Genomic DNA, 27,114 nt, shown 5'->3' on the forward strand with positions numbered 1-27,114 from the left:
AGGGGCTGATTTACTAAGACACGAATTCCGACTGAATTGGAAAAATTCCGATTGGAAAACGAACATTTTGCGACTTTTTCGTATTTTTTTCGATTTTTTCGCCGCCTTTACGACTTTTCGGAAATTATCGCGACTTTTTCGTTACCAATACGATTTGTGCGAAAAAACGCGAGTTTTTCGTAGCCATTCCGAAAGTTGCGCTTTTTTCGTAGCGTTAAAACTTGCGCAAAAAGTTGCTCTTTTTTCTTAGCGTTAAAACTTAAAAGGCGCGACGTTTTGCGCAAGTTTTAACACTACGAAAAAATCGCAACTTTTTGCGCAAGTTATAACGCTACGAAAAAATCGCAACTTTCGGAATGGCTACGAAAAAGTCGCGTTTTTCCGCAAAAATCGTATTGGTAACGAAAAAGTCGCGATAATTTTCCGAAAAAATCGCAAAATACCGATCATTACGAAAAAAACGCAATCGGACGCATTCGGCCCGTTCGTGAGTAAGTAAATGGGCCCCTAAGTGTATTATTACAGCTCAGTTCTGTTTAACCCTTCCCTATCTAATTGAATGCCGGCGAGTACGCATGTATTCTGAAGCAGTATATTATAAACAGTGTTAGAAAAGATTATTATGAGTACCGGACCTTAGACAAACCTTAGACAAGCCTTAGACTCAACACGGACTCCAGGCTACTACTATCCAGCAAAGTAGACACCTAAAGTCTATTTTGTATTGTTTTGGGCGATATCACAGTGTGTATGCAAGTATTTTTCTATATATGACATTATCATAAACTGGTAAAACATCTGATGGAGGGGGCTGGTGGATAGTCTATTTTGCAGTAACTTAAAAGGTAACTCCGGCTTCTGAACCAACATTTGTTAAAGAGCCCCACCCAACATAGAAACCCCTAATATAATTCTAATCTGAATGATTAAATACCATTTTTATATGCTGAAATCCAGCTTCTCTTTCTACCTCATTTGAAATCCTGGCAGCGGAGGAGGGACTAAAACACACTAAAGTTGTGTTTGGGTGGCGTTGCCCTTTAACTAAAGCATTACACATCTAGGTGCAAAATTTACTCTAGAAGACCATATTCCTGCAACTGCCATCATCAGTGTGCCATGACAGCTCCAACAGTCCCATGGTGCAGTTGTACCCCCAGTCCCCCCCCCCACCTCAGTAGTTCTCTCCCTGCAATTTTGTGACCTGAAGACCTGCTTGAACACTGACTCTCAACCCGACCTGTGCCTGAAATACCTATCTGCAATTCGCTTATTATATTATATTATATATATTTTCACCACAATGCGCAAATATCTGTTTTGACAGACTACCCTGCATTCCTGTAGGGCTGCTGATAACCTGTCCTGTTTGTAAGTGGGTACATGCTGCATCAGCAGATAAAGAAGTGGAGAGCAGCTGCGGCTCCTCTTTACTCACTTCAGTTGGAATGGTAGGAGGCCATGCACGTCCAATCCAATCCCACCCGGCCTGTGTATGATCATGTTAACCAATAAACCAAAGGAAACCTGATAACAAACAGAAAGAGATCCCTAATAAGCCTTACACTGATGGGAGGGATGTATTTTATGGTTTATTGTAAGATGCTATTCCAGAAAAATAAACTACCAAGTCAGCAATGTTTTAGCCCAATTGCTAATACCAAACAAATCTGATTAACTTTATTGAGGAACTATTAAAAGTGGATCTGGGCAAGGTTGTTGATTTATTTAGATTTCACTTAAGCTATTAATTGGTGTGTAAAACAAGGCTTGTGGCACGAGTGCTTAAAGGGATACAGTCATGATTTTTATAGTGTACTTGTTATTTCTAAATTGTTTACATAGCAAATTATTAACTCTACTAGCTAAAATTTTTATTCTTGAACCAACAAATGTATTTGTAGCTGTAATATTGGTGTGTAGGCGCCATCTCAGTGCATTGTGCCTGAGTCTGAGCTTTCAGCCAGCGCTACACATTAGAACTGCTTTCAGCTAACCTATTGTTTCTCCTACTCCCATGTAACTGGAGGAGTCCCAAGCCGGACTTGGATTTCTTACTATTGAGTGCTATTCTGATACCTACTGGGAGCTGCTATCTTGCTCTCTTCCCATTGTTCTGCTGATCGGCTGCTGGGGGGGATATCACTCCAACTTGCAGCGCAGCAGTGAAGTGTGCCTGAGTCTGAGCTTTCAGCCAGCGCTACACATTAGAACTGCTTTCAGCTAACCTATTGTTTCTCCTACTCCCATGTAACTGGAGGAGTCCCAAGCCGGACTTGGATTTCTTACTATTGAGTGCTATTCTGATACCTACTGGGAGCTGCTATCTTGCTCCCTTCCCATTGTTCTGCTGATCGGCTGCTGGGAGGGGGGGGGATATCACTCCAACTTGCAGCACAGCAGTAAAGTGTGACTGAAGTTTATCAAAGCACAGGTCACATGGCTGTGGCACCCTGGGAAATGAAGAATATGGCTAGCCCCATGGGAAATTTAAAAATTAAATATAAAAAGATCTGTTTGTGTTTTTGAAAAACAGATTACAATGCAGGGTTCTGCTGGAGAAGCTCTATTAACTTATGGGTTTTGGAAAAAAACATGTTTTCCCATGACAGTTTCCCTTTAATGCTACAAAAGAAGTGTCGAAATCCTAGAGAGGAGCCTGATATTAGTTACTCAACTAGCCGGTAAGCATATGCTCCATATGGGCATTCTGAAGTTATTAATAGGTTTCTTATCTGCTACAATTACTTGTCATCTGGTGTCACCTCAGAGCTTCTAGGTTGTCTGCAATGAGGTCACGTGTAACCCAAAGTCATGTTAACATCTACTGCATAGCCAGGAACATGGTACAAAGTATAGGAGTTTATTACATTCCACTGAATGTAAGATCCTATCATGAAACAGAGCTAATGAGTCTGGCCTTTAAAGGGCTTAAATCAATATATATATTTATATAACCAAAAACATCAAGCCAGCACTCCATTTAAGAGTATTGAAAAATTGTATCTTGTCTATTTGCTCTACAGAAAAAACACCATCATATTCATATTTGCCAAAAAATATATATATATATATATATATATATATATAATATATATATATAAATATATATATACAGGTATGGGACCTGTTATCTGGAATCCTATTATCCAAAAAGTTCCAAATTACAGAAAGGGCATCTCCCATAGACTCCAGTATAATAAAATAATTCACATTCTTATAAATGATTTCCTTGTACTTGATCCCAAGTTTTCCCATAGTGATTGCCAAACTGTGCATCTGGTATCTCTAGGTGGCCTTGGGAGTGATAGCTGGTATGGCAAGCCTGAAGGCTAGTTAAAGCGGAATTTGGGGAAAGTATCTATTTACTCTCCTACAGCTCTTGCACAATATTATAACGCTCTGTACTATGTGTGCCTTAAGATAGCCATATGCAGGCTGATCAAAACTGCCAATGGACAGAGTCAGCGCCATATCAGCCCGTGTATGGGTCCCTCAGATGGGCCTACCCGTCGGGATGAGGAGAGCATTGGCGCGTTGATGCATTCCTCTCCCTGACGGCCTCCATCTTGTCAATGTGATCCGATCGTTTGCCTGCAACGCTGAACGCTCTGATCAATCCGACATCACCCACCCCAAGGTGGGCATATTGGGGAAAGATCCTCTCCTTTAGCGACCTCAGTTTATGGCCAGCTTTAGCCTGTACGTGGCAGTGTGCACTGGCCTGGATTTGTGGAGAGGCCACAAAGGCCCGGGTCTAGGGTGGCACAAATTTAAAAATTTTGCTCCCATACGGAGCAATAGGGACCTCTCCCCACTGCTCTGTATGGGGGTTTAAAAGTCCGCGCATGCACGCTGGGGGGTTGTTCGAGCATGTGCACTTCCGGGGGGGAGCGTGGCTCACTCAGTGTGGTCTCTTGAGTTAAACCATATCCCAGTATTGGAACTGTGCATGTCATGGGATTTGGGGAGCAGCATTCGTGTGACTATTGGAGCATGTTTATGACACTGCAGGTAATGGGTGTGATTACATGTTAACAACGCCTGTAAAAAGCACCATGGCATCCTTGCGTGTGCCAAAAGTGGCACAACCCTTGCTTACAATTTGTTATTATGATTTGCAGGTGTATAATTATGATGATAATATGATAAATCTATTTATGTGCATGATAATATGTTTATTATAAATGCTGCCACAAACCATGATAAAGGCAACGTGCTGGGCTGCACTGTGCATATAGTATATAAAAATGTAACAGAGTGCACCTTCCAAAGCAGGCAAGAGGCGCTCATAGTGACCGTCTAAGTCTGCAACTACTATGGTTGCACAGAGAGCGCCAGAAAATTACCTGGTAAGGTTAAAAACCACATTATTGTTTTTTTTCTTTTTTACTAGGCCACCTCAAAGGGAGTCAAACCGGTTTAGTGACAAGAGCCGCTCCCTGCCATGCGGGAGGCATCTCCACTCCCTCCTACACATACAGAGCAACACAGCAGCCCATGTATGAGAGGAGCCATGTCAACAGAGACAAGAAACTTATATAATAAATTATATAATAACTGCACTCAAATTTTATTAGCATCACACAAACTTGTATTTTGGGCTATACACTTGCCATTCTATACTATAAGTCCTATACATAGCTACTACAAGTCCTGTTAGTACAGATTCCTTTATTATATGGCGACTATATATATATATAAAGAAAAAGAGTACCGCACACACAGGGACTTTGGGAAAAAAAAAAATTTTATTGAAAAAGATCCGACGTTTTGAGCACTAACAGTGCTCTTCCTCAGGGACAAACCACTTATTGGAGGGAAAACAATCCTCTTGGGTTTATTCAATGTTTAATTTATTTTTAGAAGACTTCAAATACGAAGATCCAAATTAGAAAGACTCATTTGAAAAACCCCACGTCTCAATCTTTTTGGATATCAGTTCCCATACCTCTACAAGATTAGAAGGTACAAGACTGCTTTACACCTTTCAAGCACCGTTAGTGCTCAAAATATATATATATATATATAAAGAAGCAGAGAGCCGCACACACAGGGACTTTGCAAAAAGATAAAGCATTTACTGAAAAAGATCCGACGTTTCGAGCACCAACAGTGCTCTTCTTCAGTGTTTGTCCCTGAAGAAGAGCACCCTGAAGAAGAGCACTGTTGGTGCTCGAAACGTTGGATCTTTTTCAATAAATGCTTTATCTTTTTGCAAAGTCCCTGTGTGTGCGGCTCTCTACTTCTTTATTATTATTTTTTGCCAGCACCCAGGGCCTCTGATCTTTTCGATGGTGTGCTCCTGTTTGTTCTTTTATATATATATATATATATATATATATAATATGTAGAAAAAAGCCGGCACTCACGTAATATCAGAGTCAATAGTGCCTGGGTGCAGTATATAGGTAAGTATATACAGAAAAAAGAAGAAATGCCGCACTCACAGGTCTTAGTGAAGAAATAAAGAGAATTTATTCAGACAGACTAACGTTTCGGCTGGATCCCCAGCCTTTCTCAAAGGCTGGGGATCCAGCCGAAACATTAGTCTGTCTGAATAAATTCTCTTTATTTCTTCACTAAGACCTGTGAGTGCGGCATTTCTTCTTTTTTCTGTATATATATATATATATATACAAGGAAGAGTGGAGCACACCCTAAGTTAGTTCAAACACCCTGGGTGCTGGCTAAAGTGAGGAAATACATGGACAGAGTGCCGCACACACAAGGACTTAGCAATAAAGTGAAAACATTTATTAAAAAAAAATCCAACGTTTCGAGTACCAACTGTACTCTTCCTCAGGGACAAACCAAAGAAAACCTTTGGTTTGTCCCTGAGGAAGTGTACAGTTGGTACTCAAAACGTTGGATTTTTTTTTAATAAATGTTTTCACTTTATTGCTAAGTCCTTGTGTGTGCGGCTCTCTGTCCATATATATATATATATATCTCGATATATATATATATATGTATATATAAAAGCATGGTACTGTACTCAAAGGGAATACTTGTGAAAAATCTACATTTATTTTGCAAAAATTTTCCACAAGTATTCCCATTGAGCGCTGTGCTAACATATTTACCAGTACCCAGGCAAGTTGCATATGGAGCACAGGTGATGCATATTTGTGTATAAAGAGAGGAGGAATCAGAAGGAGGGATAAATAAACAGAAGCTAAACAGAGATGATACATGCAGGGTGTAAAGACTTTATGAAGATGCAAAATGGGGTAACGACCTTCAGCCCTGTATGTATCTGACCCAGAAAGGAGAAAATGTCCCTACAAAAAGTAGGGGATAGAAGGTACAGGAAAACAAGATGGAAACTGTGTCTAAGCTGTGGCCTTTAGCTGTTTTAGGGCCCACCTTTATTTACAAGGCCCCCCAACAGAAAGTCTGTTTTGCCCCAGGTTCTTCCACAGCTAACAGCACTGAATACAGAACTGATATTATCAGCTTCTTTGATATATAAAAGAGAAAACAAGGGCAGCTGGGCGTTAGATGCAAAGGTAATTAGTCAGGGAGGACCAACTTGCAGAACTAGAAATCTCAGCACGATGAATGATGTAGATCAACAATAATCAGGAGGGCTGAGCAATGGCTATCCCAGTCTTCACTTGTTTCTACCTATATGTGGGGAAATTGCAAACTTTTTACAATCACTTTTATTGTTTTTTCCTGTGGAGAATATTTAGGCTGTGGATTTTACACAGAATAACAATCAATGTCTTCAAAGCACAGAACTATAAATTCAGAGCACAGAGCTGTTTTACAAGATAAATAAGGGGGAAGACGAATTCACCAAGGCAGGGGGTACCTTTTGTACACTAATAATCTCTGAAACAAATACTGAACTTGCCCAAAACTTTTCCACCTCCACAAAATGTTCTAAGGGTTTAAATCCCCTTAGGGACTAAGAAGAGGTCAGTGCTGTAAGGGAGGGATGGTACAGAGATGGGGGCTTAATGCAGCTGCCCTAGGCAGACATTTCCTGCATTTCTGTGGAAGGGTCTCCTAGCAACAGCCTGTTCTGGCCTACACACTGCAGATGAAAAGGCAAGCCAAACCTTGCTAGAATCTGCAGGCCTTGCTGGGACACTTCATCTTGCTTTTGTGTCCCAGAAATCAGTTCCAGAGGGCCTCGGGCAGGAAATAAGAACAAGGGAATTCTCTATGTCATGTGGAAATCAGGCCCCTCTCGATCTTACGCAGTCACTTTAGCTGCGAGATGGCCGCCTCACACACTGGTCATCTGTTTTACTTCATAGGGGTCTCACAGTCACAGCTGGTAGTATATTACCAGTTGCTTAGGGGCAGATTTTATCAGTGCAAGTGGTCTCTGCAGCCAGGGTAGCCATGCTGTTCCTCTGAATTCTATGCTACCCCTCTGGGAAGAACTATTGTTTTTCATTAACCAAAACCTTTATGATTCAAAGCTTTACCAAAGACAGTGGCCTGTGGGCATTCTCTCAGAGAATATTAGCAACAAAATGTGTGCAGGTTATAGGACAAAGACACATAATCTGAGGTTCTACAGGCCAGATACTCCCACAGCCACAATTCAAGTTGCCGCCTTTTATAGAAAACAAACAGCCTCCCTACATATGTTGTCTTTGCTTCCTATTAATAACACTGGCATCAAGTACAGGTATGGGACCCGTTATCCAGAATGCTCGGGACCAAGGGTATTCCACATATGGGGTTTTTCTGTATTTTGTATCTCCGTATCTTAAGTCTACTAAAAAATCAATAAAACATTAATTAAACTCAATATGATTATTTTGCATCCAATAAGGATTAATTATATTTTAGTTGGGATCAAATACAAGGTACTGTTTTATTATTACAGAGAAAAGGGAATCATTTAACCATTAAATAAACCCAATAGGGCTGTTCTGCCCCCAATAAGGGGTAATTATATCTTAGTTGGGATCAAGTACAGGTACTGTTTTATTATTACAGAGAAAAGGGAATCATTTAACCATGAAATAAACCCAATAGGGCTGTTCTGCCCCCAATAAGGGGTAATTATATCTTAGTTGGGATCAAGTACAGGTACTGTTTTATTATTACAGAGAAAAGGGAATCATTTAACCATGAAATAAACCCAATAGGGCTGTTCTGCCACCAATAAGGGGTAACTATATCTTAGTTGGGACAGGAAAAAAGGAAATTCATTTTAAAAATCTGAATTATTTTATTAAAATGCAGGCTATGGGAGACAGGCTCTCTGTAATTCGGAGCTTTCTGGATAACAGGTTTCCAGATAACAGATCCCATACCTGTACCATTTTCACTACAGGTAAAAATCAAATGATAAAGCCTTTCAAAATCGGACAATGGAATATGCATGCAATTTCCAAATCTTCATATTAGCAAAGGCATTAACTGATAGTAGGTGATACCTGTTCCTGGCTCCTTTTTATCCGTACTGTATGTGACCCTCAGAACATGGTTTTGACAGTGATCACACTAGAACACAGTCAGTCTGTCCAGACAGAAGCAGACCCAGAAATCTAATTTTTATCTCTCAGAATAAGCAGATTAATCTTATCCAGCTATCCCTGTCTATGGAGCCCAACAGGATAATTTTTAACTGTTTTGTTCAGGATGCACGGAAATATATCTTTGCACCCTGATTCTTTTTTTTTTTTACATGAAAATGGTAAACAAGAGTTAAACATTACCACTTCATTTTATAAACAGTGTTTCCTCCTTTAGCTATTTATTATTTGACTCCAAGGAACTCTACCTTTATCTTTTTTAACACTCTATTTGTGACAATATTTATGAGATGACCTATGGGAAGATGATCTGTTTAACATACATGTAGACACAATAATGAGCATCAATTGGACCCCAGAGCAGTCACTGGTTTTGCTTTTTTTCTTAACTACAGGTATGGGATCCCTTATCTGGAAACCCGTTATCCAGAAAGCTCCAAATTACAAAATGCCTGTCTTCCATAGACTCCATTTAATCAAATAATTCAGAATCTTAAAACTGATTTCCTTTTTCTCTGTAGTAATAAAACAGTACCTTGTAATTGATCCCAACTAAGATATAATTACCCATTATTGGGGCAGAACAGCCCTATTGGGTTTATTTCATGGTTAAATGATTCCCTTTTCTCTGTAATAATAAAACAGTACCTGTACTTGATCCCAACTAAGATATAATTACCCCTTATTGGGGGCAGAACAGCCCTATTGGGTTTATTTAATGGTTAAATGATTCCCTTTTCTCTGTAATAATAAAACAGTACCTGTACTTGATCCTAACTAAGATATAATTACCCCTTATTGGGGCAGAACAGCCCTATTGGGTTTATTTAATGGTTAAATGATTCCCTTTTCTCTGTAATAATAAAACAGTACCTTGTAATTGATCCCAACTAAGATATAATTACCCCTTATTGGGGCAGAACAGCCCTATTGGGTTTATTTAATGGTTAAATGATTCCCTTTTCTCTGTAATAATAAAACAGTACCTGTACTTGATCCCAACTAAGATATAATTACCCCTTATTGGGGCAGAACAGCCCTATTGGGTTTATTTAATGGTTAAATGATTCCCTTTTCTCTGTAGTAATAAAACAGTACCTTGTAATTGAACTAAGATATAAATAATTCTTATTGGATGCAAAACAATCCCATAGGGTTTATTTAATATTTTATTGATTCTTTAGAAGACTTAAGGTATGGAGATCCAAATTACAGAAAGACCCCTTATCCGGAATACCCTTGGTCCCGAGTATTCTGGATAACGGGTCCTATACCTGTACAATATAACTGGTCTTAAAAGGTATATGATCTCGCCTCTGATATTCTCCATGGTAACATTTTACTTTTCACTTTTATTGTATAATTTTATTTGACCAGTCCCCTACCCCTACCAAATTTAATCTACTAAATATTCAGTAAAATATTCACTAAATACTAGTACTGCGGCACATTTACACCTCACCCGGGGTTCCATTCTTCTGCATTTTGTTGGACGGCTGCACTTCTTTAGTGTTCTCTTATTTTCACTTTTACCTAACAAACCTGTTAATACAGCCACAGCTGCCATGTCATATCTTCTACCCTCATATTCTGACATACCTCTAAGTCATTTTCCATAACCAGATTAATAAAGCATTCCTTCTTTTCTCTCCTGTCTGTGAAAAAACTAGTATATTTCTAAGCAAACCCATCACTCAAAAATGGCACCTATTCAGCCTTTAGGCTTTGATGTGATGAGAAAACCTCCCTATTCTACCTCCTACAATGGGCCAGCCATCTGGGAATCGTTGTGCCCACAGACTATATTCTACCCCTGGGGTAGGGTCACCTTTAGGGTGGGAAAGAACGCCTCTGCCCATTGAACACTTTTACTCATTCATTAGAGGTCGCTAAATACATAGTATAATTGGTTTAGGGGTCAATTCTATTCCAATTAAATATTCACTGTCAGAGAATGGACTAAAAAGGGCCACTGAAAATGTTTGTTAGTAGTAAGCCTTTTGTAAAATAAAGTATAGCGAAGAATGTGTCATATTCATTGAGTACAGGTATCTGTAACTCCTTCTGCTCAGTCCATACATTGTTTAGGTGATTATATTTATATAAATTCTGTAGTAAAATAATCAGTGGGAAATACAAGTATTGTCTCTATGCACCATGCATTCATAAAATAGTGCAATAAATCCAGGGTTGGACTGGCCTCTGCAGAGCCCACCAGCAGCTAAGCGCCTTTTGTTTTTTCCCGAATAAATCTAACTGTTCTTATAACCCATACATTTTATCACTGCACAATGATCCTACCAGGTTGTTCTAGTGTTCTAATTGTCATAACACAATTCCTATACATTGCTTTCTGCTCTGTGTAACTTCTTATTGCACCTATACTAGAGCCTCTTCTGTTACTCATCACAAACTGGTTTTATAATTGTTCCAATTGCTCCCTATAACTCTTCCTATTGGTCCATGTCACCCTTCCTATATCTTCTCCTGTTATGCCATCGAACGCCTCCTTATAGCTCCACGCAACCCTTCATAACACCTAGGGGCTGATTTACTTACCCACGAACGGGTCGGAATGAGTCCGATTGCGTTTTTTTCGTAATGATCGGTATTTTGCGATTTTTTCGTATGTTTTGCGATTTTTTCGGATTCTTTACGAATTTTTCGTTACCAATACGATTTTTGCGTAAAAACGCGAGTTTTTCGTATCCATTACGAAAGTTGCGTAAAAAGTTGCAAATTTTTCGTAGCGTTAAAACTTACGCGAAAAGTTGCGCATTTTTCGTAGCGTTAAAACTTACGCGAAAAATGCGCAACTTTTCGCGTAAGTTTTAACGCTACGAAAAATGCGCAACTTTTTACGCAACTTTCGTAATGGATACGAAAAACTCGCGTTTTTACGCAAAAATCGTATTGGTAACGAAAAATTCGTAAAGAATCCGAAAAAATCGCAAAACATACGAAAAAGTCGCAAAATGTTCGTTTTCAAGTCGGAACTTTTCCAATTCGGGTCGGATTCGTGGGTTAGTAAATCAGCCCCAATATGTTGATTCATATACCCCCTCCCTATAATTTCTCCTTTTGCTTCATCTATCATATAACCATCCCTGTAACTCTGTATATTCCTTCATATAACATTTTCTATAACTATTAATAATTACACTTGTAACTATTTAGGCTCAGGTTACATAGCAGATAGCAGATAAGCTCTATACAATATAATGGTATTCTACAGGGCTCATCTCTTATCTTCTATTTATCCTTTGCCATTTAGCCCTACTTCAGTTGCCTCTATTGCAACACAGCAGCTTGTTAATATACACAATAGTGTATTTTGGGGTAAAAACGCCCCTAGGGCCAAACGATCATATTAGTATGATATCGAGGAAAGAGTCACTCATTTGGCTACTTTTAAACTCTTACCAATTAGCCCCTCAAACACTCTCTCTCTCTGTTTGGTCCCTGGGCCATTTAGTTTGTTAACATAACAGATTGTCCCGTGAATGATGCACATATTCATAACGTGCCCCAAAAGCATTAACAGTAAAATTACAGGTAGATTCAAATTATCATGCCTTTTAGAAACAGAGCCCAATTTTCAACAGTACAGTGGGCCCTAATGAGCCCTGAATGTCAGCCCTTTGATTATATCACAAATTATTTCTATAAACTATATTAGAGCTTCAAAGTCACAGTTTTAACATATGCCGGGTAACAGTACAATAGATTTAAATGCATGTGAATTGCTTTCTTCCTTTTGTGGTGTTACTGGTCCTTTAACGCCTTCCCCAGTCTTAGATAATGAGATATTTCTGGATCCAGTGCTGGGAAAGTAGGGGGCAAGTGCTCAGGAGGGCATAACAGAATCGCAGCTTTTCCCTAATTCTCATAGTTGCCCTTTATATCCAGAACTTAGACATTACGTTCTAAGAATTGCTATGCACTGCCGAGGAGCAAGGATACTGCTAGTTTAACCTTGGCATGTTACATTCTTAGTTACTCATAATCCTACTATGGGCTTTTATATGCCCTCACAATCAGACTCCCAGTATCCCTTGGCAGCACTATCTCTTGTATGGAATTGGGGAGGGGGCCAGGGCTTGTAACTTTAAAACTTTAACCCGCGGTGATATGGGGGGGTAGGCGGAATCGCAGGACACAATGACAGCCTTGTACCAGTTTACAAGTGAAGAAGAGGAGGCAAAATTCATGGCCATCCCATCATTTTCAGGCAAACAGTGATGCAGAGCATTGCAGGCAGTTGTGAAAAAGATATGTTATTAAAGGGGAACTCCGGCTTCTGAACCAAAATTTGTTAAAGAGCCCCACACTCCTATACCAAAAGGAGGCTCCCAACCTATCTTGGGTTATATATATATATATATATATATAAAGGAACTTTTTGGCTACCAGTTACATTTTTAAACAATTAATAAACACAGAGACAAGCTTACCAGATTAAATAGAGGCCTCGGGTGCCCATGCCCCAAGCCTTTCACTAGAAATGTTTACTCCGTTCAATTAGCCACACAACTCGGAAAACCTTTAAAAGAGTCAGGTCGCTCACCGCTCCTTATCGGTGGTCCGGGTGCAATGCCCCAGACCCTCAGCACAGGGAAAAACGCCCAATCAAAGAACCATGTGGCACGCACTCAATCGGACACCAGGGCAGCGGTAAAGGTTAAACAGCTTTATTCATAAATACATCCTGACGCGTTTCGTGTCTATACACACGTAGTCATTAAAGAGTCCTACACAACATAGAAATCCATAATTTACCTATCACTGTAATCTATTCCTTCAAACAGTAGGAATAAATACCATTTTTATATGCTGAAATCCAGCTGCAAAACAGCTCTTCTCTTTCTGCATCATTTGAAATCCTGGCAGGGGAGGAGGGACTAAAACATTGATGTTACAGATTGTAACAACTTCTCCACAGCTTACAGACAGCATGCAGGAACTACATAACCCACAATGCATTGCACTGGGATGTTGCTTTCCTTATTGACATCACGTGTGCAGCAGGGAATTGTGGGATTGGGAGGAGGCAGGCTGAAGGCAGGCTGAGGGACAGGCGCTACTGTTACAGTTTATTTGAGTCACAAAGTAGTCAGCCAGATCAGCAGGGGAACAGGGGGCGCGGCTTAGGGAACAGGGGGCGGGGCTTAGGGAACTGTTCCAAACCAGATTATTACATTAAAAATCTTTAAAAGGCTGCATATTTTTTAATTGATGTATATTGCAAAGTTGCTTGAAATTATGATATTCTCAGGCAATTTCAGCAGCCATATGGTTGCTAGGGTCTTCTTTACCCTAGCAACAAGGGAGTGGTTTGAACGAAAGACAGGAATATGAATGTTTAAATAGGAAGATAAGGAATTAAAATGTAACCATAACAATAAAATTGTAGCCTCACAAAGCAATGGCTTTTTGGATGCTGGGGTCAGTGACCCCCATTTGAGAGCTGGAAAGAGGCAGTAGAGGAAGGCAAATAAAATAAAAAAGTATACCAAATAAATAATGAAGACCAAGTGCAATGGTGCTAGGAATAGGGCACTCTATAACATACTAAAAGTTATTCACCTTGTTAAGGCAAACATCTCTGTGGATCAGCGGATGATATTAGGGCTCACTTATGACTGCAGCATCCGTCTCACCTCCTCTTGTGAATCCCACCAAGTACACCTATTGGCACCGGGGGAACTTCACGTTGTCAGTAATTCAAAATAATGCTGAGCGCTGGAAATGACACAATCGCCAATGATAAAAGCTGGAAGCAATTGCATGTGATTCATCAAAACGCACACCCACAATTGTGGCGTTTTGGCACATCGGACGCAAATGCCATGAATACAATGCTCCGCTCAGCCGCAATGAGGCCGGGCTTGTGGGAAAAACATGCTGCATCGTGGGTATGAATTATAGCAATTTGCTTCTGCTTGCGGGGTCCACAGCAAAGGTCTATTAGGGGCAACACCATAAAGATCAGTTAGTAAGAACCTGTGGTTATAACAGACTAGGGCAGAGTGATTAATTTGATTTAATTAAAGATTATTGCTGTAGAACCTTGTATGATTTCTGGCAGAGCAAGGCTATTGCAGTCAGGGTCCGACTGGGGGGGGGGGGGTGCAGGGCCCACAGGGGCTTCTGCCTCAGGGGCCCCCAATGCCCCCCGCAGCAGCCTTCACACACCTCCCTGCAGGGCCCCCCACCCGTCCAAGGGAGAACGGAGGATTGGTGGAGCATCCTGCTGGGATCAGGTCTGGGCTGCCAGGGTCCACCAGAGCTGGGGCCCACCGGGTTTTTTCCTGGTGCCCCGGCAGCCCAGTCTGACCCTGATTGCATTGGCACACTGGGAGATAAGTCGCTTACAGTTAAATCTCTGCTACCGGGGCCACTAATCTCCCTGAAAAGCCTTCCCCACCGGCAATTAGTAAATCGCTGGTTGGAAGGCATATGTAGCACTTCTTTTTCCAAATCTATCCAAAGTATCCTACGCAGGAAACTTTAGGCGACTTTGACTAATCTCCCTGTGTGCCCTTAGCTGCCACAACAGCGCAGTGGTTATTATTACTTACTGTTATTACTACAGGTATCGGACCCCTAATCCGGAAACCCGTTATCCAGAAAGCTCCGAATTACGGAATGCCCGTCTCCCATAGACTCCATTTTAATCAAATAATTCAAAATTTTAAAACTGATTTCCTTTTTCTATGTAGAAATAAAACAGAACCTTTTAATTGATCCCAACTGAGATATAATTAATCCTTATTGGATGCAAAACATCCCTATTTGGTTTAATTAATGTTTTATTGATTTTTTAGTAGACTACTGAGGTACTGAGATCCAAATTACGAAAAGACCCCTTATCCGGAATACCCTTGGTCCCGAGCATTCTGGATAATGGGTCCCATACCTGTATTATGACTCATACTTAGATTGTGAGCTCTACGAGGCAGGGGCCTCCTTCCTACTGTGTCTCATACAACATGGCACTTATTCCCTGTGCATTTATATATATTTATTGTATTTATTTATTATAACACTAGTCCTCCCTGTGTGCAATTTTGTAAGATTGTACAGCGCTACATACCCTTGTGGTGCTTTATAAATAAAGTTATACATACATACATAGTACTGAGGTCTTGCCTTTGACTCGGACATAAACACTGACTGTATGTTCTCTCTATGTTACCAGATTCTCTAATGTTCTCCTTCTCTTCAAAAGCATTCAGGTAGGTTAACTTGCCCCTGATGAAACCATCCCTGGTGTTTATATGAGAAGGGAAACAATTCTAATTAAATAAAGAATTAAATCAATTTGGAGTATTTTACAAAAACAAGCTTTGCGAGTTTTCGAAGTGGAACTCCAGGAATTATCTGACCGTTCCAGACCTCCCTCTATCTGCCCCCACTGCCTCTGATTCCAGCTGGCACTTCTAAAGGGATGGCAAAGTGCCACAGTGTGCCGGAGCAACTGCCTTTGCCGAGGACAAGAAAGAAGAGAGAGCCAATCACATTGTCTCCTACCAGTTAGACACTTAACCCATTTCATTCAGTAAGTAACTGCAAAATAATAAATAATAATAATAAATAATAAATAATAATAATAATAAAACTGCAAAATGTACCAGTGAGATTAGAAACGTTCTGTTCCTATGAAATTCTATGGTAGATCTGCAATATAAAATCCCAAGCCGGACTTGTATTTCTTACTATTGAGTGCTATTCTGATACCTACTGGGAGCTGCTATCTTGCTCCCTTCCCATTGTTCTGCTGATCGGCTGCTGGGGGGGGGGGATATCACTCCAACTTGCAGCGCAGCAGTAAAGTGTGCCTGAGTCTGAGCTTTCAGAAGGAGCCAGCGCTACACATTAGAACTGCTTTCAGCTAACCTATTGTTTCGCCTACTCCCATGTAACTGGAGGAGTCCCAAGCCAGACTTGGATTTCTTACTATTGAGTGCTATTCTGATACCTACTGGGAGCTGCTATCTTGCTCCCTTCCCATTGTTCTGCTGATCGGCTGCTGGAGGGAGGGGGGGGGTATCACTCCATCTTGCAGCGCAGCAGTAAAGTGTGCCTGAAGTTCACAGGTCACATGGCTGTGGCCCCCTGGGAAATTAAGAATATGGCTAGCCCCATGTGAAATATCAAAATTAAAAAATCTGTTTATGAAAAACAGATTACAATGCAGGATTCTGCTGGAGAAGCTCTATTAACTAATGGGTTTTGAAACAAACATGTTTTCCTGTGACAGTATTCATTTAAGCATAAGGAAGATCTGAGCAGAACATTCCATACATGTATACCTATAATTCTGTGCCTGTATCAGGCCCTGTAAGTCAGACACGCAGCACAGTACAGTGCTACAAAGCCTCTCTATTTGGCAGTTTCTTACATATCTACTGACTGTGTGTTATTGTTGTTGTGGTTCTTTGGTTAATATATAATCCCAAATACATGTCGCACCATGAGACTGCCCAACGCGGTAATAAAATATGAGGAGGGAAACCAGTTGAGTGTGTACCCAGTATTATGTGACTGCAGGGAACATAGATCTATTCTATTAATAATTCACTCGGTTGGTCTGACAGTAGAGCCAGCTTGCTCCGGTAGCAGGGTTGCTTTATTACCTTCATACGGGCCTGATTTTCAGCCACATATCGATTGGGTAGAACCATCGGAGGGCAGATATTGGTCTTAAGGGGCCAAATTGGCATCTTAAATTTACCCATGTATGGCCACCTTTACTGTAATTGTAGTGAAGATGGTGAACATCTAGGTCTGTGGGTTTTCAGCACAGACAGGGCACTATCTACAGGCACTTTATATGTTCCTCCAAAGACATATAGGTAGGTTTATTGGCTCCTAAAAGACTATAGGTGCATAAAGGTGCATAATCTCTGTTAAGGGGGAATTCCACCCAAACACAACTTAAGCTTTTTGAAAAGTAAACATAATTTCAAGCAACTTTGCAATATAATCAAGTAAAAAATATGCAGCCTTTTCATGATTTTTCATGTAATAATCTGGTTTGGAACAGTTCCCTAAGCCCCGCCCCCTGTTCCCTAAGCCCCGCCCCCTGTTCCCCTGCTGATCTGGCTGACTACTTTGTGACTCAAATAAACTGTAACAGTAGCGCCTGTCCCTCAGCCTGCCTTCAGCCTGCCTCCCCCCAATCCCACAATCCCCTGCTGCACACGTGATGTCAATAAGGAAAAGAACATCACAGTGCAGTGCATTGTGGGTTATGTAGTTCCTGCATGATGTCTGCAAGCTGTGGAGACATTGTTACAATTTATAACATCAATGTTTTAGTCCCTCCTCCCCTGCCAGGATTTCAAATGATGCAGAAAGCGAAGAACTGTTTTGCAGCTGGATTTCAGCATATACAAATGGTATTTATTCATATTTTTGAAAGGAATAGATTACAGTGATATGTATATTAGGGGTTTCTGGGTTGTGTGGTTACACTAAGTGATTGCTAAAAGTGGCTGTTGGTGCTGGCTGTCAGTGACGGAAGCTGTAGGCTTAGTAGCAGCTCTAGTGGCATAGGTCAAACACCCTTGTCCTAACCAGAATGCTACTAAAAAGCTCTGCTGCCTGTGCATAGAGATATGAGTGGGGTTTGGAATGCTCTGCACACAGGGAGAAGATAGGCAGTGCAAACTGAGCAAAACAGAAAGACCTGAAAGCAATGTGGAAAAATCTATATGTATGTGAAAGTGAACTGCAAGGATTTGAAACTGAAATGCAGACGAAGAACAGATATTTCAGGTTTATATACCTCAAGGCAACGTGTGTAGGATTTGTACACAAGTAAACGAGTCCCAGGACATTATTTAATCTTTTAAATCAGGTATGTCCAAACTGTGGCCCTGCACCTCGGGGCAATGGAGACATTTGTAATTATAGTTGCACTAGCACGCTGTATAGTCAAGGAAACACTCTAATGTTCTGCACACAAAACTAAAATAAGCTGAGGCTTACGAAGCTAAAGTAGGGACATGCTGCACATTCTGTGCCACAGATACACAACCCCAAAAGGCAGCTGAGCATGCTGGGATTCATATGCATGGAAAACCTGACTCTACTAGCCTTGCGAATTGGGTGCCATTGTGATACAGGATCACACATATATATATGTATATTCGTTTTCCCGAAGCTTTGCAGCACCTCCCATATCCCTGGCCTCAGACTTAGAGTTATCTCTTGCTATCTGTACCCAGTGCTCAAAGTCTAACAAAGCCTGTTATCAGAGTCACAAAGTAACAGTATTCTTCCGCATCACTATGGGAGGTTATCAGGTGCAAATAAAATCTCTTTCACTCTACGATTGGGCCATACTGTTCCCACGCACCCCGCATTTCTGCCTCTATGGGACATATTTAGGGTGTTTAAGGGTAAGGACCCACAGATCGGTTCACTTGCCTGAGATAGATCTCTGCTATCACGGGAGACTAAAGGTCCCCATACACGGGCCGATTCTAGCTGGCGATATTGGTCCCTTAGACAGATTCGGCAGCTTGTCGGCCCATGTATGGGCACTACCGACGGCCCTGCCCGACAGATATCGATCGGGCAGCTTAAAAAATGTAGTCGGATCGGGGACTGCATCGGCTCATTGATGCAGCCCCCGAACCGACTTTTCCTATACCCACAGGGCCAAACAATCGAATTAGCCTGGATTCTCCTGATATCGCCCACCCGCTTGGCGACATCAAATCGGATCGGAAGGTGTATGTGCACCTTAACCGTTTCCAAATGTCTTCCCACTGGCAACAACAGGAATCGCAGGTGGAAAGGCCTTTGCATTGCTTCGGTTTTCCGAAGTCGCGCAAAGCTGCTGCAGGAGGAAACTTATGGGAATACGGAAGAAATGTAAAGGGCTTTCCGCTGGCGACTCCTATTGTTGCCGGTAGAAAGCCATTTCTGAGCAGTTAAGGTGGCCATACGCGGGCCGATTCTAGCTGCCGATAACGATCTCTTAGACGGCAGCTAATCGGCCCATGTATGGGGACTCTCGACGGGCCTGCCCGACCGATATCTGGCCTGAAATTGGCTAGATATCGATTGGGCAATTTAAAAAATTTAGTCGGCTCAACGAACCGATGCGGTCCCCGAACCGACTTTGCCTATACCCATCGTTATAATGACCAAATTAGCCTGGATTCGCCTGATATCGCCCACCCATAGGTGGGGGATATCGGGAGAAGATCCGCTCGCTTGGCAACATCACCAAGCGAGCGGACCAGAAGGTGCATGGCCACCTTTAGTCGCCCGCAATAGCAGAGATCTATTGGGGGAGACTGAACCACTCCGTGGCTCCTTACCCTAAGGGTGAAGACACACGGAGCTACTAGTAGCAGCTACAGAAACAGACAATGCGGATCATTTATTGATAACTGTCTCTACGTGTAGGGCTCTATTTCTATATAGGCACCTAAAGGCCCGTGCCTAGGGATGCAGCTTTAGAAAGGAGGCCTTTGGGTGCCTATAAAAAAATCCCCATGCCCACAGACGCTTGTGGCTAAATTCGGTGGCACAGCTGTGGGGGATTCCATGCAAAGTCCTGCACAGAGCTAAACCCTAAATACAGCCCTCTCTGTACCCCAAGAGTAAGAAATATCAGTGAATTTACAACAAAGCACTTTGCTGAGTTCTGCATTAAAAATAGTATTTGCCCCTATAACAATGGAACAGCTGCTCACATTGAAAAATGTACAGAGATGTCGTGTTATATCATTAGGGTGCCAATGATCCCCTCCAGGCATTAATATAATGTTATCATCATTATCACCCTGATGACATGGGCTTAACTGGAAAAAAAGAAAGATGGCCATTCCATGTATGTTCCCTCATACAGTATCTACCATACAGCCTAGATCAACCTGTTCGGACCTGCAGATATACAGGAAGAAGGTGAGTGAAATGTTAACGCTAACAATTAAAATAAAGCTGTGTAAATACATAAAGGGTTAACCCTTTCACTATACCAGCGGCTGCACCATAATCCCATCGTGTTTTACTTCATTCCAGCAGCAAAGCCTTGTGCAACATTTTTTGAAAATGACTTCCTGTTCGTCCTGTGTCCACACGCCATCCCGGGGGCTGACAGTGCTACTAAGATGAAGACACACAGAGCTACTAGTAGCAGCTACTTGTTGTGGCTACTAAAACAGACAATGCTGATCATTTGCTTATAATTGTCTCTCTGTGCGTTTTAGAAGAGGCAGTTCTCAGTATTGTCTATGGCAGGGGATTTTCTAGAGTTTAGTAGCCATGAAAAAGTAGCTGCTACTAAGTAGCTCAGAGTGTCTTCACCCTAAGGGCTCTGGCACATGGGGGAGATTAGTCGCCCGCCACAAAACTCCCTGTTCGCGGGCGACTAATCTCCCCGAGTTGCCATGACCCGCCATCCCGCCGGCGAACATGTAAGTCGCCGGCAGGATGGCACACGCGGCAGCACGATTTCCCGAAATCGCCGAAAAAGACTCGCACACGAGGGAGTTTAGTCACCCGCTACAAATCTTCCTTTGTTGCAGGCGACTAAACTCCCCAATATGACATCCCACCGGCGAAAATGTAAATCGCCGGTGGGATGGCATACGCGGCCTCTAGAGGTCACTTCGGCAATCTCACCGCTGCGTATGCCATCCCACTGGCGATTTACATTTTTGCCGGTGGGATGTCATATCGGGGAGGTAAGTCGCCCGCAACAAGGGAGATTTGTCGCGGGCGAATAAACTCCCTTGTGTGCCAGAGCCCTAAGGCAAATGCAGTACCCTCAGGCCCTTTAGGGTGAAGACACACAGAGCTACTATTAGCAGCTACTTTTTCACGGCTACTAAATGCCAGAAAATACCCTGCCATAGACAATACTGAAAATTGCCTCTGCTAAAACACACATAGAGACAATTATCAGTAAATGATCAGCATTGTCTGTTTTAGTAGCTGTGACAAGTAGCTGCTACTAGTAGCTACGTGTGTCTTCACCCTTAGGGTTTGGGTATGAAGTGTTTAGAAGTACAGACACTGCAAATATCAGTGAGGAGCAGACGTGGTCAAACATGCTTGAAAAACTGTCCCCAGGCAGGGGCCCTAATCTACAGGCCCAGGGATCAATGCAACCTGAGCTACAATACCCTTTGGGCACACATGACCAATGGCTACCTTGTCACTTAAGGAATTCCCAACATTCCCATCTGAAAAAGTGGAATGATTTAGGCCACACCACTTCTCTGTCCAGGCCAACAACTGGGACAACCATAATATATAGGAATAATACAGATATCTGATCTTGTAGCTAAAACTGAAAGCTAATCTCTGATTGGTTGTTATGTGTTTCTGTGGTGAGTATTTTTTTGTTCTTTGTTTATTACTGAGTCTTGTGTGGGTTGTGTACCCTTTGGAGCTCCCATGTTGCTTTCCACAACAAAGCCATTCTCCCTAGATAACCTGTGCAATTCAATTGTGGCCAACAGGGGTGCTTTTCCAACTTAAGCAGTATGGCAGCATAATACAAACAAACACAAGTCTCAATGTACTTAGAAAACAAATCTTAATAGGCAACTGCTTATACAAAAGGTTTATTTTCCCTTTAAAACCAGCTCCACGACAAACAGACAGCGAGGGCTGGGTACAGGTATGCCACACAATAGCTCTGCTCCTGGCTGCTGTAAAGCTGACAATAGCACCTGGTAAAACTGCTGCAAGTTACGAGGGTGTTTTTGTGAGTCTGGTTTCGCCACCCCTCCCATGCTTCTGCCACACAACAATGATCTAATTTGTATGTTACAACACTGTAGCGACAATAGATCCAGCTCTCCAGACTCACTCACACATGCCGTCGGGTTTCGGCTAAGCGACAACAACCATTGCGGGGGCCAACGGATAAAATCACTCAGGGCAACGGGGGGAGTGCTGGCCAGCAGCCCCTAAAAGGGGCAGTAGCTTCTAAGAAAGGCTAGATTGCTAGCTCTGGGGTCCTGTGTTCAGTCTAAACCCACTCTAAGCTGTTAGTAGTCAGTAACCAATCAGTGACTTGAGGGGGGGGGGCATATGGGACATAACTGTTCAGTTAGTTTGTTATTGAATCAGACCTGGGTGCTCACTAACTAACTGAACAGTTATGTCCCATGTGGCCCCCCTGAAGTCACTGACTAACAAAGAGAAAGGGCTGAAAGCAGAAAGTAGTGTTTTGGCTATTATGTTAGACATCTGCCCACTCCAGATTTCATTTTTACACTGAACTGATTCTTCAAGGACAAAGGATAAAGATAGAGCACACTACCACAGATCATAAAGATGGCCGTACATGGGCCGATAAAAAAGTTATCTCATTTTCAGTTCAGGATCTCTCCAGTTTGGAGTTTCAGCAGCTATTTGGTTGCTAGGGTCCAAGTTACCTTAGCAACCAGGGAGAGGTTTGGATGAGAGACTGGTATGTGAATAAGAGAGGCCTGAATAGAAAAGAAAGTTACAAAAAGTAACAATAACAATAAAACTGGAGCCTCACAGAGTAATAGTTTTTTAGCAGTTGGGGTCAGTGACCCCCATTAAAAAACTGAGGAAGAAGGCAAATTATTCAGAAACTATAAGAAATAAATAATGAAGACCAATTGAAAAGTTGCATGAAGAATCCCTCTCTGGCTGCTCCGTATAATGACATTAGACTTTACAAACTGATTCAATCTAAGATTACAGTATCTAAAAATACTGCCTGAGGGTATCAAGGACGCACTAGCGGAGGGGGATGTTAGCCCTATCATATCATTACTGCCGTTCTAAGAGCAAATCCCTGCACCCCTTGCTGAACTACAACTCTCACTATGCCCCTGGAAGTAGTACAGCTTTTACTGGGGCAGAGAAGGACAAGGTGATACCCAATGCAAATGCATGTACCATGTGTATATTGTAGTAGCACTGGTTCATTCCAGATACAAACCCCGCAGGACTGGGCGCATAGCCTGAGCACTACTTCCCATGGCTTTTGTTGTTGCAGCTTGTATTAGGGAGCCCTTCCATGGTCTTTTCCCCCCCCTGTCCCCCTGTATTATTCCTTCCTCTGTCGTCTCCATCCAAACACTGCAAAACCCTGCAAAGCATTCCTCTGCACAATCTTGTCCTTACAAGCCTGGCTCCGTGCCCCGTGCCGCCTTCACACACACACTGACCTACATGAGACAAAGCGCTCACACATGCTGCGCCATGCTCCTGCTAGGAGACGCACTGTGGTTATAGGCTGCAGCGTTACGGCGATAAAAACGAGACATTTGTTCTGGCAAGAGCAGTGTAGTATGAAGCAGGCATTGGTATTCTGAGACAATTTGCAGTTGGTCTTCTTTTTTGTGTGTTTTATGAATATTTTTCATATTTTGTAACTATTGGACAAAGGCCCGCCCCAGTAGTGATGTGTGGGCCGGCCTGAAACACCCCTGGTGGGTTGGGGCTGACACTTGCACACTATTGGCGGGTCGACGGTGAGTTTGGACTCAGCTTTCCCTTTTGCCCTCCCTGCCCACAATCTTCTGCACCTGGAAGCCTCTATTTATGCCCACGGCCCTTGGCCCATCCACAAAATGTCGACCCACACATCACTACCCCCCAGTATGGCCCCCTGCCAGAAGATGTGCTGTGCGCTTGCTCTCACCTTCAGGTCTTGGTGGGTACGGGTGGTGACTCCGGCAGGGGGGTGAATTTAGGGGGCCCTACTGGGGGGGCAGGCCCAGATGCAATCACAACTGCTGCTCCCTCAGCAGTTACGCTGGCAGCTGGTAGGTTTGGAGTTTTAACAGCTATGTAGTTGCTAGGGCTTAAATACCCTAGTAACCAGGCAAATGTTAGGAAGCAAAGGTCCCTATACACGTTAAGATTCACCAAGCGAGTGGATCTTCCCCCGATATCCGATAAGCTGTCGAATCGGTCCAAGGGACCCATATCGGCAGCTACAATCGGCCTGTGTATGGGGACGTTTAGACTGGAAGATAATTAGTAGAGTGCCTGAAATCAGATATAAGCAATAAAAAACAACCATAAAAGGAAAACCTTACAATCTGTTTTTTGGTTGCCAGGGTCCGTTACCCCAAAGCAACCATGTAGCATTTTTAGACCAATGTGCAGTAGTGTGCATGCATATACAAAGCGGGGACCAGCTTATACAACATATTGAGGTGTAGAAAAACTTAAGGGGTAATTTATGTATCTCCTGGGCAGAAGTGCAAGAGCACTAAGGGGGGCAAAAGTGTGACCCTTTCTGTGCACCCACACACACAAATAGGGAGTTAGAGGGAATGCTGAGCCCTGACCCAGCTCCTGCTGATCCAATACACCAGAACCCCCTTCCCTTCTCCTAATATACAGGTACCAGCAACCCTTACTTTCTAATAAACCAACATCAGCACCGGTACCTTCAGGCATCAGCACGTGAGCTCTTACTATAGTGTCAGAACACACACCTCTGGGCTCGTAACATACACAATTGCCCTGAGCATCTCCCAACATGTTCATCACAATCCTCGACCTTCAGTAAAAAAATGTCTTCTGGTGCCCAAAAGCATTTGGTGGGTCCAAAAAATTAGTAAACTGTGCTTTTAGATTCTTTGCACTATATTGTGTGTGTTCTGGCTTCCAAATTTGTGTGCACAGCTTAGAGGGGACACTCTTTGGGGGGGCAATAGGTATTCTACCTCAATGGCTTTCAGGCTGGGCCCCTTCCAACACTTGCTCTGAGCCCACAGTTTGGTTGGGGGGGGGGGACACAGTAGTTGGCAGCCGCCATCAAGGTGAATTACTGTGCTTGGGAATGGCACATGGGGTGATTGCAAATGTATTGCTGCCCCTGAGATTTCCAGCAATTGCCCTTCCGTTGCCCGGAATAATAACTGCCCTTGGACCCCACTCGCAGGTCAGACAGTTATCACTTGGAATTGCTCAGTTGGCATTTCTGAGCAATAATTGTCTGATTTTGGGGCAGGTTTCAGAAGACCATCCAGGTCAATGGAGAGGCAATTATGTGTGTTTTGGGGGGAGAGCTTGCAATCACCCCTTGTGCCATTGCCCAGAGATGCAACTGAATGGTACCCTGTATACTATACCCCTTACCAAGCTATCTAGCAGGTTCTTTACCCAGAGTTGCTTTTGGTTATAGCAGGGGTCCCCAAACTTTCTTACTCGGGAGCCACAGTCACATGTAAAAAGACTTGGGGGGCAACACAAGCACCATAAAAGTTTATGGAGGTGCCAAATAAGGGCTGTGATTGGCTATTAGGGGCCTCTATGCACCCTATCAGCTTACAGGGGCTTTATTTGGTAGTAAATCTTGTTTTTATTCAACCAACTTTGGAATTCAAAAATAACTCCCTGGTTTGGGGGCACTGAGAGCAACACCCAAGGGGTTGGGGAGCAACATGTTGCCCCGAGAGATCACTGGGTTATAGTGATATATAATATAGGTTTATTATAGTACAGAAAGCATCACAGGTAGGAAAACACTGTACTTTGCAGAAACAAAAGTCACTGTTTTACCCTACAGAGCAGAGCAAACAGGGGGCACAATGTGCCCACCCATCCGGTAAAGGTACCCATACACGGGCCGATATGGGTCCCTTGGACCGATTTGGCAGCTTATTGGCCCGTGTAGGGGTAGAAACGATGGCCATGCCTGACCGATATCTAGCCAAGCCAAGCGAGCGGATCTTAAAGTGTATGGCCACCTTAACACCAATCTTCTAGAGATAACCCCAATGAAATCCTTCTATGCAGTTGGTCAAGGGCAATTAGCATCTCTGTCGCACTAATCATTTTTCACACTGGGCCATTAAGGCTATAGAGCACCTTTATTTAATTCTAGTCTCATTAATATTGCTGAGGTTCCAATGGCTGCGTATACAGGAATGCTTTACCTGCGTCCCCTACTGTTGCACCCGAATACTTGCGTCAGTTGTAGCGCAACCAAAGCTGGAGTGACTCAGATTGGACTGAAATCGCAGCCGATGAACTCCCTACTATATAAAGGTCACCCCCGATTCCCTCCAAACTCTTCCCCGGACGCGCTGTAAGTACATGGGCAGAACCTTACGCTGCGACCCGCACCCTCCTTACCTTCCTCGGCGGCGCGTCCCCTCAGTAGGAGCAGCAGGGCGCAGAGCCCCCAGAGCCATGGCCGTAACCCCATAGTGTCAGTGCCCCCGCAGTGCCATGCCAGCCCCCCTGCTGCCAGCCGGCCCCCCTGCCTGATTCTCTGCTCCGGGAAAGAAGTTCTCAGTTGCCTGTGTAGCTGCCCCGCTTCATTCCTACACAGGCACTTCCTGCAGGGAGGGGGCACAGGGGAGGGAGAGGCGGAGGGCTGGACACAGACACTTATAGGAGTGGCACTCACTTCTACTCCCTGCTCTCTCTGCTTAACTCACCCCTGTGGGGCTCAAACGTCTCTAGATGGTAAGCTCTTGGGCTCACAGCTGCTAAATCTACCCTCCCCCCCACTTCCCTAGAATATAGTCATACCCCCTAGGCTGTAGGCTCCTAGCATTCCTGGCAAGTAGTGACTGGCAGCTCTGGATAAGCAATAGATGCCCACCTACACAATTCCTTATTCACACTC

General features: G+C 42.9%; 1 protein-coding gene across 1 annotated transcript in view; it reads right to left on the reverse strand.

Moving 5' to 3' along the window:
* Positions 1–26,844, reverse strand: part of erbb2 (erb-b2 receptor tyrosine kinase 2) — a 77,168-nt gene extending 50,324 nt beyond the window's left edge. Inside the window, exon 1 of the mRNA XM_002940374.5 lies at positions 26,616–26,844. Within this exon, the coding sequence (XP_002940420.3) occupies positions 26,616–26,688 (73 nt within the window). The 5' untranslated portion in view covers positions 26,689–26,844. The remainder of the gene's footprint in view (positions 1–26,615) is intronic.
* Positions 26,845–27,114: the final 270 nt, after the last annotated feature.

This window comes from Xenopus tropicalis, chromosome 10 (assembly GCF_000004195.4).
Source record: "Xenopus tropicalis strain Nigerian chromosome 10, UCB_Xtro_10.0, whole genome shotgun sequence".
In the NCBI taxonomy this organism is placed as follows: domain Eukaryota; kingdom Metazoa; phylum Chordata; class Amphibia; order Anura; family Pipidae; genus Xenopus; species Xenopus tropicalis.